We start from the raw sequence: 13,282 nt of genomic DNA, 5'->3' as shown, positions 1-13,282 counted from the left end.
CTTAAGGTTAATCATCTCCTCTAAAAACTCATTAGGTATTTTTGCCTCAGAATGGCTAAAGGCAATTATTAAATCTCACTCTTCAAACTCCTAGGGACCACTTTTCAAAATCAATAGCAGGATTATTTATACTTGTACCAAAATATCCAGTAGGCTCTAAAGCATCTGAAAAGTATTCATCTTTCTTTATACAAAGCACACTGCCTCTATACAAAGACTATACCTGTAGTAGACCAAAACTTGTGAAGAAGTACAGTAGCCAAATTCCAGAAAACAACATAAAGTGACATTGAGTCATCACACATTTAGAAAACCTAGTAACTAAAAATTATGTTTAGAAAACAGCAGCCCAAAAAGACTGTGCTGGTCACAAGATGCATCACTGTTTTCTCAGCTAGGAGACCCACATATTAGGTTCTGCATCATCATACCAGCCATAAACTACACAGGCCAGTCCTAAATGCAGGAAGTAACAGGAATCTCCATCTTTTTTTGTGTGTCACCTGGATGCATCCCAAAGCACACAAAGCACATACTGAAATCAGGATCATCATGTACCAGCTTAAATGACAGGAAAAGTAACCCATAAAATTTCCAAATTCTTACAGGCAGAGGTTTGGCAACCCCTATTTTAACTGTTCCTGCTGGGGCTCCTTTCAGTGCTTGTACTGCTTCTTCCAGGCTGCCATTTTCCAAGCAGGTATCATTGACAAACATAAGCCGATCTCCAGGAGAAAGTCTGCCATCTTGCTCAGCCACACCACCAGGAACTAACGAGCGAATTAGAATTATAGTTTTTGAAGGGTCGGCAGGATCCTATTTAAGTAAGAAAGAAGAAAGACATTTCATTTTATTTAATCCTTTCTGTATTGGTAAGACAATTCTTATGCACTTTCTTTTCATGACCCCCAACACAGCTCTGCTCCAGATGAACCTCCTGCAGAGGCACAGACCCCTGTCCACCCTCCCCACTTACTTATGCTTCCTACTACTTTCCATTCTTAATTATGAAAACTATTACTCTTTTCTAGGTGCCATTTCATCACAAATCTCCATTACAAAGTACAGCCTGCACTGCAGTAAGTAATCAAACCTAAAAATGCAAATGATTCCTACTGCAATAACACTGTGCAGACTCTGTCCTCTCTTATACTTTGCTGTTTCTGAATACAGCCATATAGAGCCAACTGGGAAAATGTTCACTTATGCTCCTTAGTAGAACAAAGGGCTCATTTCAATAGCCACCCTGTATTTCATTGCACCAGATCACACAGCTGAGAAAGCATTTCTAAAGAGTAAAGTGCTGGTGCATGCCTAAAACAAAGTGAAGTTCTCTTTCCAAAAAATAAAAAACAAAAAACAAAACAAAACAAAAAAACATTAAAAGCCCCACAGACTTCATTAAAAATCCCATCCTCCAGCACACTGGTGTTCTACAAATAAACTAACATCAAACTCTAAGAATGGGAAAGTATGATTCTGTTATAACATCTAAAACAGGTGCAGAAATATGCATCAGCTATATTGACAAGGATCACAAGTAGCTGTTAAAACTTGGTAGAATCACAGAATTGTAGGGGTTGGAAGGGACGTCTAGACACCTAGAGATCAAAGAGTTCATTTCTCAACCCACACTCATCTATCCCACGCTTTCTTAGCTTTGATACCAGAATGTTGTGGAAGACAGTATCAAAAGCCTCACTGCAGTCAAGGTGAATGGCTTGCACTGCTATGTAGACAACATCCACTGTTTCCAAAACAATTCACTTGCAGGCACAGAAAAATATGAGAAATGTAAGATTGTACAAGCTTTACTGATAGTAAAGAGAAAAGAAAATACCTGCAAACTGGCAAGCAACTGCAGTAATTTTCCATGCCAAAATGCCCAGGCCAAAAAGGATGCACACCATAAAAGCAGCATCCAAAACTGCAGGATTTAGAACGTGATGAAAGCAAAGGTGAGAGAGAAAAATGAAGGGTGGAGGTGGGGATGGCCTGGAGGGAAGGAAGCTAAGACCACCCTTGATAACTTGGGGCAATTAATGCAGTAAGTAAAATATTGTGTGGTAATTAAATACTTCACAAGATGATATACGGTAGATATTATGTTTGGACTTGAACACTGACAGATTTGCCTACATTTTAAAGACCATCTATAATGCCATTTGGGATGACACTGCACGTCATATTTCATGAAAATCAAACAAGAAAATGTCCCATTGTATGTTATTCTTACATCCCTCAAGTACTTCCTGGGGTAAAGAATGATGTAAGCTTTCTCAAAAGCCTGCCAGTATATAAAACATGATAAATATATTAGTACAAACACAGCCCTGATTAAAGTCAACGTTCATTGAATTTTTACTTTAAAAAAATTTAATGGAGAAAGCAAAATATAAGCAGAAACCTCACTGCAAATTTAGTTTGTTGATCACACTATCAGGTGGAAACAGAACCTTCACTGACAAACTGAAGTGTTTTAACCTCATCTCACAGGTGAGAACACAGGATAAATCACAGCTATTGTAAAATTGACAAAAACAAAGGTAAGCAAGATTCAGAAAGCTATGTAGTCCTGCATGATATAATACAACTCATACACACAAAATACATACAAATTAAGGTATTTCCAACAGTCTTTAAAAAACTCAGTGCTTTAAATAACCACACTGACAATCGCAGCTTGTGCCTGTACTGCAGAAGAGGCTGAAGCAAAAGCATGTTTTACTTTATGCTGATATGGATTCCACATACTCAAGCTCAGCTACGGAGCCTCGCTGCAGAGCATAAAAAGTAACACACTAAACCATAACCTCCGTATACATAGATATTCAAAAATTCCTATATATTTCAAATTAACAAAATTCCTCTGTTCTTCACGTTTACCTGCATGCAAATACAAAATATTTATGAGGCATAGATTATTTCTAAGCAGTGCACTGTACAAGTAACTTCAACCTACAAGTGATCTCATGTTGTCCTTTTCCTTAAGGACAGAATTCCTCAGAGACCTGTTAGACCATCAAATACTCTGGCAAAAGCCTACACTGACCCAAAGAAAAGTTACTTAACTTTGCTGAGAAATTAAAAAATATTCACTGTGACAACTGGAAGCAGAGGCAAGGCATTTGTTGGAACCTGACCAAATGCAAACAGGAGACAGGCACACAGGTGTTCTGATAGAGGGACACAACAAAAATCACAGCTTGAGATGACTTGGAATTTTGAAGTCAAACACAAAATTAATGAGGACATCTAGGCACATCCTAGATAGACAGCAGCTAAGTATGGGATTTCAGAATTACTGTCCTGTATTTTAGTAAATCCTGCTTTAAGCATTTAAGTCCTTTATTGGATCTTGCTCTAAGCAAGGGCACCCTCACTGCAGATGCAAAATTCAAAGCAAGATGCCTGAATATTCAAAAATGTGTAAATCACCACAACTGAGGCATATCAGAGGATCAGCTTTCTCAAGATGCTAGTAATTTACTCATTTATTTTTTAGGATAAATCATTACCATTAGAACCTGTAAAATCATAATATCATACAATGGTTTGGGTTGGAAAGGACTTTTAAAAACCACCTAATTCTACTCCCTAGCAGGGACTTTTTCCATTGGAACAAGTTGGCCAAAGCCCCATCAAACCTGACTTTTCACACTCGCAATTATGAGGTATCCACAACTTCTTTGGGCAGCTTGTTCCAGAGTCTTTGCACTCTTATGAAAAATTTCTTCCCTCACAGTCAATCTAGTTCCACCTTCTTCCAGTTTTCACACTGGAACTGTAGCCCCTTTCAGTGTATGTCCTGGTAAATAGTCTTTCTCTATTTTTCTTACAAATTCCCTTTACACTGAGAAAAGCCACAATAACGTTTCAAAAGAGACTGTGAAGAAGGCCAGGAAGACTTAGTTTGTTCTCCTATGCATTTCCTACACATGAGGATTAAGACCTCCTTTTCATAGGGAGCTGCCTGTCCTGTTCTCCTTTATCCCTGAGAGCAGTTCATTTCCCAGGGAGTCCTATCAACTGACTTTTTAGGCAGATGGAAATTCGGTCCTAAAATTCAAGGTCTTATTTTACTCTTCGCCTGGCCCATATCCCTCCAGATCATGAATTCCACAACATCATGATTGCTGCAGCCCAAATAGCTACCTATCTCAACCTCTCTATTTCATCTGCATTGGTAAGAATCAGATTTAGTAGTGCTACTCTCCTGATTGGGCTATATATTGCTAGGCTTAAGAAGCTATCCAAGAGTCTCCTGGACTTCTTAACATCTGCTGAAAAAGCAGCACAACCAGCTATCAGGGTGACTGAGGTACCACAGCAGGATCAGAACCTGCAAACACAATGCCTCCTGCAAGTGAGTAAGTACATTTCATCAACAGGTTCCCCTTGACAAGGCAGCTTGCAACACCAGCTATGAGGTTTCCTTGTTTGGATTTGGCCCTGATATTTACCCCATAGCTTCTCCACATGCTCACATCTGTTTTTTGAAGTCAGCTCTGTGTAGTCAATCAATTTTTAACACAGAGAGTAAAAACCCCCACCTTTCCTTCCTTGCCTATCCTGAACTGTTTATAGCCATTGAAAACAGTGCTCCTGTCATGTGATCCACTTCACCAACTTCCAGTGATCATGATTAGATCACAGCGTTCTAACTACAGAGCAATTTCAAATTCCTCCCATTCTTCACCCATGCCACATGCATTGATATAGAGGCACTTCAGCTGGACTACTGACTGTTTCCTCTTTAGATGTACGCATCCCAACTCATTTCAGGCACTTTACACATTACCTTGCTGATTCCTAATTCCTCAGCAGGCCCTGGCAACTCCCTGTTATTCAAAGCTGTAATTATTTTTCAAATTAAAAGCTCTTGTTATTTTGACCAGCTTGTTGGAAAAGATTCTTTTCCCAGACTTAGTAAGATGAATTCCATCATTAGTTGTAATACAGCAAAAAAAATAAGTTGTCTAGCTGTTAAGATGCTTGCCAGCAGTGACATCAATTTAGCTCTACTGTATTGGTTTCCATTAACATTTACCATTAAAATACTTATTTATATCATACTTTGAGACCCAAATGATACCAAGTATTTCGTTTCCTACTCAAACAAAAAGGAATTAAAATTACCTGGTAGTCCAGTATGCTAAATCCAAGTCCCGTACTTCCTTTCTCCAGTTCAACATGTTGTACTTCTGCTTCCCACATTGTGAAAGAAGAGCTCTGCACCTCATCCATAGTCTGAGCTGTAGAAATTTCCGAAGCTTCTGTGTTCGAAGAGCCAAGGAATCCAAGATTTATATGCTCCTGAAAACATGGTGAACATTAAACATCAGAAATTGCTGAAAACATTCACAGAGAAAGACAAAATAACGTTTCTCAAAACAATGTGAAAGCGCAAACATTCCACAGAGTGAGAAAACAAGTCTGACTAAGTCTAGCACAGAATTAATGCTTTTGAAGCAAATTCTCGATGCTGCAAATGTATGACAGGACTCCTTGGTCAAATTATTTACAAATTGGAATTTCTGTCAGAAAAAATACTTCAGAAAATCTTGTTAGTATCTATGTGCTCAAATACAAAGAAAATATATGTTATCAAATGGTATGCCTATAAATATGCTCCGACCAAAACACAGCTGCACTGAGTGAGAATATTTGATTTCACAACTAAGATTTGGAGAAATCAGCTGAATGTTTTGACTTATCCAGAAGTTAGAATTGTGTCTTTCTTTCGTATAAATACTGTTGTTTTGTTATATCCAACACCACTTCTACATTTTTACCACATGAGGTTATCTGGAGCTTTTAACTTATGAGCAACAGAAGCTGGCCAGCCATAAAGTGCACATTCATTTCTACTCAGCACAACCCAGAAGTTGTGTTAAGTTCAAAACCAGCTGAAATATAGTCACTCTAAAAAAGCCTACCTGTAGACTTTTTCTTTTTTTAAATACCTTTTCTGTGAGCTGGACCTCAGATAGACTTAAACTCTCCAGTACTTCAGTGTGACTGACAGAGGGAGCCACTGGACGGCAGCACACCATTGTCACTTTAATTGGCAGTTCTTTCAAGATATTGACCACATCCTTGTGATTTTCTCCAAGCAAAGAGATCTCATTTACCTGAAGAAATGAAGAATGGACAGTTTTTTAGTAGAAGTACAATGAACAAACATGAGGGGGAAAAAAAAAAAAGAAAAAAAAACCCAGAAAATAAATTAATTATCTAATCATTATTATTATTTATTTATTTTTTACAAAAAGCTTGAAGATTTTCATCCCTCCACCTCTACTCAATCTGGAGCTCAGAACAAGCCACCAAGATAAGTTTTGAGCTGAAGAGGCTCATAAATTGTGGGATTGTGCCATCTTACAAATACTGCATAGTCTGTCACTTCATAGAATCCCTGACTAAAGCATGGAATACACAAATATGAAAACAAACAATACTAGCTGACTTTCATGGAAACAGGTACATTAACCATGAAAACATATGGATTATGTTGATTTCTCTGAGCCGTGCAAAGCAAACGCACATCTTCATTCTAAGAAAGTAATTTAGAAAAGGAAACAAACCACTGTTTTACTCCCTTTACTGTAAGGGATATTTCTAGTAAACTTCAATGCTTTTGCTAGATATTCTTCTTTCATGGTCTTCAATTTTATCTGGAAAAATCAGCTATGAGCTGAGATATGCAACTAAGCACATGTAGTCACATAAAAATGCCTAAGAACCTATGAAGTGACTGCTGAAACAATTCCGGTTATGGATGGTATGAGGTTTAGATATGCTACATTCCCAAAACTGTAACCACTGAGAAGCAAATCACTTCTCAAAAATCCTACTAGAAGAAGACCAAGAAAAAATACATGTTGTTCTTACTTCCAGAAGCTCATCACCACTGAACAGCTTGCCACTTCGTCCAACTGGCCCCTCTGGTAAGATTGATCTGATGAAATGATGTCCCACTGTAGCTTCAAGGCTTATTCCTAGCCCACTGCTTTCACTGAATTTGCTAACCACAGCAACCTAAGAGATTAAAAAACGAAAAGGGTGCTTTGGACACATTTGTAACCATATCCATAACCTTCAGATGCAGTTCACATACAGGGAAATCATTACTTCAGAAAAGAGAACCTAGAAATATTGCAATTTTTAATGTAGATTTTTAGACTGCAAAAACATGTATACATCTCAGTTCGGGTCTTCCAACAACAATGTTGAAAAACAGCAGCAACAGATTAAAAGAAAGAATCCAACTTAAGCTTTCCAATACAACGAAGGCACTGGGAGGGTAAAAGAAAGTCCACGAGTTTGAAATTAAAATCTATAGACCACATTCAGTGAAGTTTATGTAATCACAAGCTACTATACTACTGTAAAAATCAAACAATCATGATGGATTCACAGAGTGTAAATCCAGGAACCTTGAAAGAAAAAAAGCTATTTGGCATAAAATTACTATATTGCCTTGCATGGATAAGAAGTGAGCACCACAGACCCATTCTTTAACCTGCCTTTATGCAGTGAATCAGACTCTGAGGCAAAACTAAGAAGAAAAAAACAAAAGAGAATACAAATTGAAACACAATCCAATTCAGTGTGATTCATGCAAAACAGGAAGAGGCTCTGCATACTCAAATTTACATTTGTATAATAAGAGGAAAAAATGCTTGCATCAATTGAGAGTCTTGCAGTAGAAACTGCAGCTTTATGTTGAAGTAATCTTATGCTGAAGTAATCTTCAGCACATGCAAGTGGGAAATGTATACAACAACAATGTATCTAATTGTACATATCTCTGAAGAAACTACTTCAAAATTATACACCAAACTGGTAAAATTCTGAACTCAAACACTGCATTCCACCTGCATGTGCAACAAATGTCCTAGGCATTATTTCTATCATTACACTGAACAATTCATTCAGTATATAGAACTGGATAGGAGAGCTGAAGATCTAGTTTGAATTTTGGCCTCTCAACAGAGCAGTGAAGTTCACCTTGAACACTGTTTTTTGCCTAACACACCTTACTCTCATGAAGGAGAAAATGTGTGAAACAATATCCATCATAACCTAAGATTATTTGTCTTAGTTTCAGCTGAGACGAAACTGTTTTCTTCAGTGTCTGGTATGAAGCTATCTTTCAGAATAGAATTAGGATAGCTGACTTAAACTGGCCAAAGCAGTATTTCATACTGCATGGTTTCATGCAGAAGGAGTTTTGAAGGGAGTGGGAGTTCATAACTCTTCTGTTGCTTGGGGGCTAGATGGGCATTGGTGGTGAGCAATTGCTTGCACAACCCTTGTTATATACATTTACATAACTGTCATAATTATTATTCTTTTCTCTATCTTGCTAAATAGTTTTTTGGGGTTTATTTTGTTTGTTTTATCCCCCCTCAATCCATGAGTTCTACATTGTTTTTTCAGTTCTCTCCCGCATTCTACTGGGAAGGAGGCAGATGGGTACAGGTCAACTACAGCGTGGTATTCAGTCTCCCGTCAGGTTAAACAAAAGCAGTATTCTGCCAACATCACTATATCTATCTATCTATCTATCTATCTATCTATCTATCTATCTATCTATCTATCTATCTATCTACATATACATATAAAATTTACCCCCAAAACAAAAGAAACATCACTACAGATTAAGGGACACGTGTAACTTTTTTATAAAGGAATAGATTATACACATATTTGTATGCAAACATAACAGGTGCACAGATTCAAGGACAGTTAATAACAATTGCAGTTTACTTACCACTATTTCATAATTTGACCCCATTATCCTCTGCCATTTTGCCTTCATAACTGCTTCTTCTGTAGCACTCAGCTGGAAATCTAGAAGTTATGTCTGAGATTACTACGACAAAAACTAAAATCTTCTGTTTATTTCTGTCACTGGTATGATATACAATGCAAGACTGCACAATCAATCCATGATGCCAGCACACTCCTAAATATGACTGAACACTTGACAGGTTTTGTCTCACTGACTTTGGGCTTGCCTAACAGAAAGCTTACAGAACAGATGCAAATTACTTGCAACTTGCACAACTTGCACCAAAACTAACTGTAGTTTGAAAGATGAAGTTCAACAAAAACATTTGGCTTAAATGGCTGGGAAGAAAGGAAACATTTAAATTAACCTCAGTGTTCAGAAAGATAAGCAGGCACAAAGTAAATGAAAGTTATTTACATGCCTCAAACATTTGTTAAGTCAGACTTTATGTCGGCTAATCAGATTGATTCAGTGGAATGGCTAAAATGTTTACAAACACAATACTGAATCCAGTTCCTTTTGGACAGACCCTACATTTTATAGAGAGTAACCAAGGAAGAAGTTTTCAAACAAAATCTGGGCCTATAAGCATGACTTTTGAAGATCTTTTAAATGAGCAGGCCCTAGAAGGCAGTGAAAGAACATGTGGCAGCTTCTTTTTTTTTTCATTACATTCACTTAGGACCACCCAGATAAAGAGAAGTAACTAGCTAAATTAACAAAGATTAATTAATTAGTAAAAAGTAATAATAAAGAGCAACAATGAAATCACTACTGGAATGAAAGGAGGAGAAAATAATCTTGATGCTAAGAAAAAGACAGAACAATGCAGCAGCTCTTAAACTGACTGAATGTTTATCTCCAAGCTGAAAAAATGGGAATTATTTTCTCCTGCTTATTTCTTCCTCATGCAAAATGTTTAGATTCTAAGGCAGGACGTAAACAAAGAAACAGACAAACAAGAGGCAGTACTTAGATTAAATAGTACAGCAAATTCAATGGAACTCTATACATTCAAGGTTCTCAGCCCACAATGTGCATACAGGCAAGCAATCAAACAAACTCTTTAGGTCTGAATGATCACCGGAAACAAAGACTAGAGTCTTCATTAAAAGATTAAGTTCTGAAGTCACAAGGACTTTCCGTAAGAATTTAAAGTGATTAACAGCCTCAGTGTCATAGCATCTAAACAGAGCCCAGAAATATTAATAAAAATAAAGCCAGCTGCATAGGCGCTTTGTAGCACTTAAATATGACAGTACTTATTCCAAAGCAGAGACCCTGAAGTATGTGAAGAAAAGGCCTTAAAAACAAATTCTTCAACTACCTAGCAAAATGGGAAGGAGAAGTTCTAGGAGGATACACAGAAAAATATCTACTAAAAACTCATATGGGTGGATGTTTTTCAGCTTCTCTTGAAGCTCTGGATAGAGGAAAATGTTAGAAAGTACATCATAGTTGTCTCCATCTGGAAAACGCATGCCCACAATTGAAAAGCAGCACAGTACCTTAAATATGAAAAGAAAATACCCACTACAAAATAAGAACTTCCACAAAAAGTATGGAAAAAAGCTTATCAGTACATCAGAACTGACTAAACTTCAAATGCTATCATTGAACACAGACTGAAATAAATACAAGCTTGGGGCTCTGTGAGATGGAAACTTATCGCAAGACGTTAAAGTCTCCAAAAGGCACATTAGGGAATAAGGAAGTAAAAAAGATGAAGAAGTTCAAGTAGAAATGTATAAGTGGAATAAAACAAGAGATAAATTCTAGCAAAAGCAGAGATGAGACATCTTTTGATAAATGTAATTATTTTCAGACATGTATAGTAGTTGTTGTCAAAGTATTCAACTTACAGCACTCAAGAGTACACAAGCAGTACGTGTTTTCATGTATGATTAATTTCTATGTATACATCCTCAGTTCCATAGCACACATGACAGAAAGACACACAAAACACTGGGCCTTAACACAAGCACAGACAAGTGCATTTTCATAGAATAAAATATCAAACACTGGGAACCTGTTTCCTGCTGTTTTACATCCTCTCTGATGTTTACTGCAGTGCACGTCTGTGATGGAGATCCCTGTTCTGTTTCACTGTTATCTGGAACAAGAAGAAAAAGAATTTTGAGCTATTTTATGCATTCATCATGTTCATGGACATGTCCCAGAGCAATGACTCTGGACCATAGAATCCACATTTTGCAAACAGAAGAGCATAAAGACCCAGAAGGTACACTATATTTTTAAAGGTATTTTATCTTTTGTTCATGTTTTGTCTTCTCCCTGTGTCCCTTTCTACCACCTCCATATCACCTTATATTGTTTTGTCTTTGTTTCTCTCCTTCTTTCTCTCATGTAATACAGAAAGCTGACACTGAAAAAAAAGAAAATGGTACAGACTCGAGGAATGTAATACTACACAGTTGACAACATTCCCTCTCGTAGAAAATCTCTCCTGCTTCAGAATTCTGTTAGGTATGTTGCTGTCTGTCAGCTGTCTTGAACACCTCTGGACTGGAGAAACAGCACTAAGTGTTTCCCCTGTAATTTCTACTAAAGGCAGGAATGAGAGGATGCCATACAGAGAATACATTACTAGATCTTTCAAAACCTCAATCAAGTTGGGTGTTACGCTTCACACTATGAGTGCAGTATATATCTACTGATATCAGCCCACAGTGTAAGTAGCTGAAAAGAATCCATTTATCATCCAGCCTCCACATGGATATTCTATTCAAACACATGGACTTCCATGATCTGGCACCTTACCTCAAGGTATGCACAGTGTAAGATCGAACTTCACAAATTACATTGAGTCATGAGCAAAAATGATATTTGCTATGCCTTCTGAACTTCTGCCTTCTGAACACAAACATAATTAATGACCTATCAGATTATTAAAAATAATCCGACTATATCTAACTACATTGTACATATAAGCCTCTCCTGTTATACCTCAAGACTGTGATGCAGTAAGAGGAATCAAGAGTAGGTTTTCCCAGTGTGGAGAGTATCTCTGCTTTCTTTCCAATGCTGCTATCACTCTTTGACACGAATAAAACACTACCTGCCTACTTACTATTCAAAGATCTACAGGATTTATGTGTTGAAGGACTTCAGCTCATCACAAAGTGCAGAGCTTTCAATATTAACTTTGAAAATGTAGCAAATAATACCACTGTTTCTAAAAGAATAATGAATCTGCAACAGATCAAATTTTCCACTCGTGCAGTACAAGTAACAGCAACTGAAAATGAATTTAGTGAACTTTATTTCCAGTTTGTAATTAAGAAGGAAAATATTTCAAGCCAAATTTAAGCTAAGACTGTTTATAATTACCTTTGGTTGTGGTACTGTCCATTGTTTGTAACGTTAAGTCCCTTTCAACAGCAGCACTGAAGTCCTCCTGGGGCTGAATATAATTTTCCTGCTTACGCCCTCTTCTGATCAAAGTGAGCCGAACTGTTTGTCCGGTGTGTCGCAAAACGTCAACTGCTTGTTGGTTAGTAAAACCCTGAAGATTTGTTCCATCCACCTGCAGGGTTAAGTAGCTTATTAGCAGAAAGGTATAAAATGTCCAGAGTAAAGCAACAGTGTTGGTGCTCACCATCTGTCAGAACACAAAGCAAGTAAAACAACAAGAACAAAAACCTGGAAGACGTACAAATGTTCAATACACTAACTACTTTCACTTGAACATTCATTAGCTAGCTACCAACCAACACCACAGCAAAGTGGAGAGAAGTACTCTGGGTATCTGTCACAAGGAGGCCATGCAGACATGCTCTGTGAGTTGAAAAGAAACAGGCAACCCATACAGCCCGCCTGACTGCTCTAACACCCCCACCTTCAAGTAGGAACTACTTGGGGAAAACGTTTTATAAATTAGCCAAATAAATAATACATAAACCAAATAAATACAGCCATAGTCAGGACAATTAGCTAGAGTCGGGTGAGGAGGAACACATTCATTCACTGTAACAGGAACAAGCTCTAGGCTCAAATAAACTCAGGCACAGGGAAGTCTTTTACTGAACACAATTAAGTTTAATTTCTCTATCAAGCACTGTACCAGCTGCCCAGTTGTTATTTATAGTCCAGTATTTTAATGAATATAGTTTTGGATATTTTACCTCATTAACTCATCTTTGTTTTCTGAGCACTCTGGAGTGGCTCAGTTTCATCCCACTGGCCCCACACAACTTTTTTTATTCTTCTTTCTGCAAGCTCTGTATTATTTTACTTTTTCTCCATTTCACTCTTCCAAACCAGTAATTTCTGAAATACCTTTAAGCCACATTACAGCCCCTTGCCCCAGTAACTGGGACTATCTACATGGCATACATACTCCATTATTGTAACTCCTCCTAAAAAAAAAAATATCTCCCCTTTCACCTTTAATCATTTTCTTGCCCTTCTTGCCTTTCTTCCAACTCTGGCATCCTTCTAAACATAAAGTAATGAAAAATA

General features: G+C 37.4%; 1 protein-coding gene across 27 annotated transcripts in view; it reads right to left on the bottom strand.

Annotated features, from left to right (window-relative positions):
- MPDZ (multiple PDZ domain crumbs cell polarity complex component) overlaps positions 1–13,282 on the bottom strand; it is a 91,833-nt gene that overhangs the window by 53,540 nt on the left and 25,011 nt on the right. For all 27 annotated transcript variants that reach the window (XM_085528882.1, XM_085528890.1, XM_085528906.1 and 24 more), the window contains exons 11-17: positions 12,152–12,347; positions 10,830–10,913; positions 8,780–8,859; positions 6,895–7,041; positions 5,967–6,134; positions 5,140–5,316; positions 607–816 (exon numbers count right to left, since the gene is read on the bottom strand). In XM_085528882.1, coding sequence (XP_085385008.1) covers positions 607–816; positions 5,140–5,316; positions 5,967–6,134; positions 6,895–7,041; positions 8,780–8,859; positions 10,830–10,913; positions 12,152–12,347 — 1,062 coding nt within the window. The remainder of the gene's footprint in view (positions 1–606; positions 817–5,139; positions 5,317–5,966; positions 6,135–6,894; positions 7,042–8,779; positions 8,860–10,829; positions 10,914–12,151; positions 12,348–13,282) is intronic.

Source organism: Coturnix japonica, chromosome Z, assembly GCF_054131305.1.
Source record: "Coturnix japonica strain WE chromosome Z, WE-NBRP24, whole genome shotgun sequence".
NCBI lineage: Eukaryota > Metazoa > Chordata > Aves > Galliformes > Phasianidae > Coturnix > Coturnix japonica.
The sequence above is the reverse complement of the archived record's forward strand: the minus strand, read 5'-3'. Positions and strand labels throughout refer to the sequence as shown.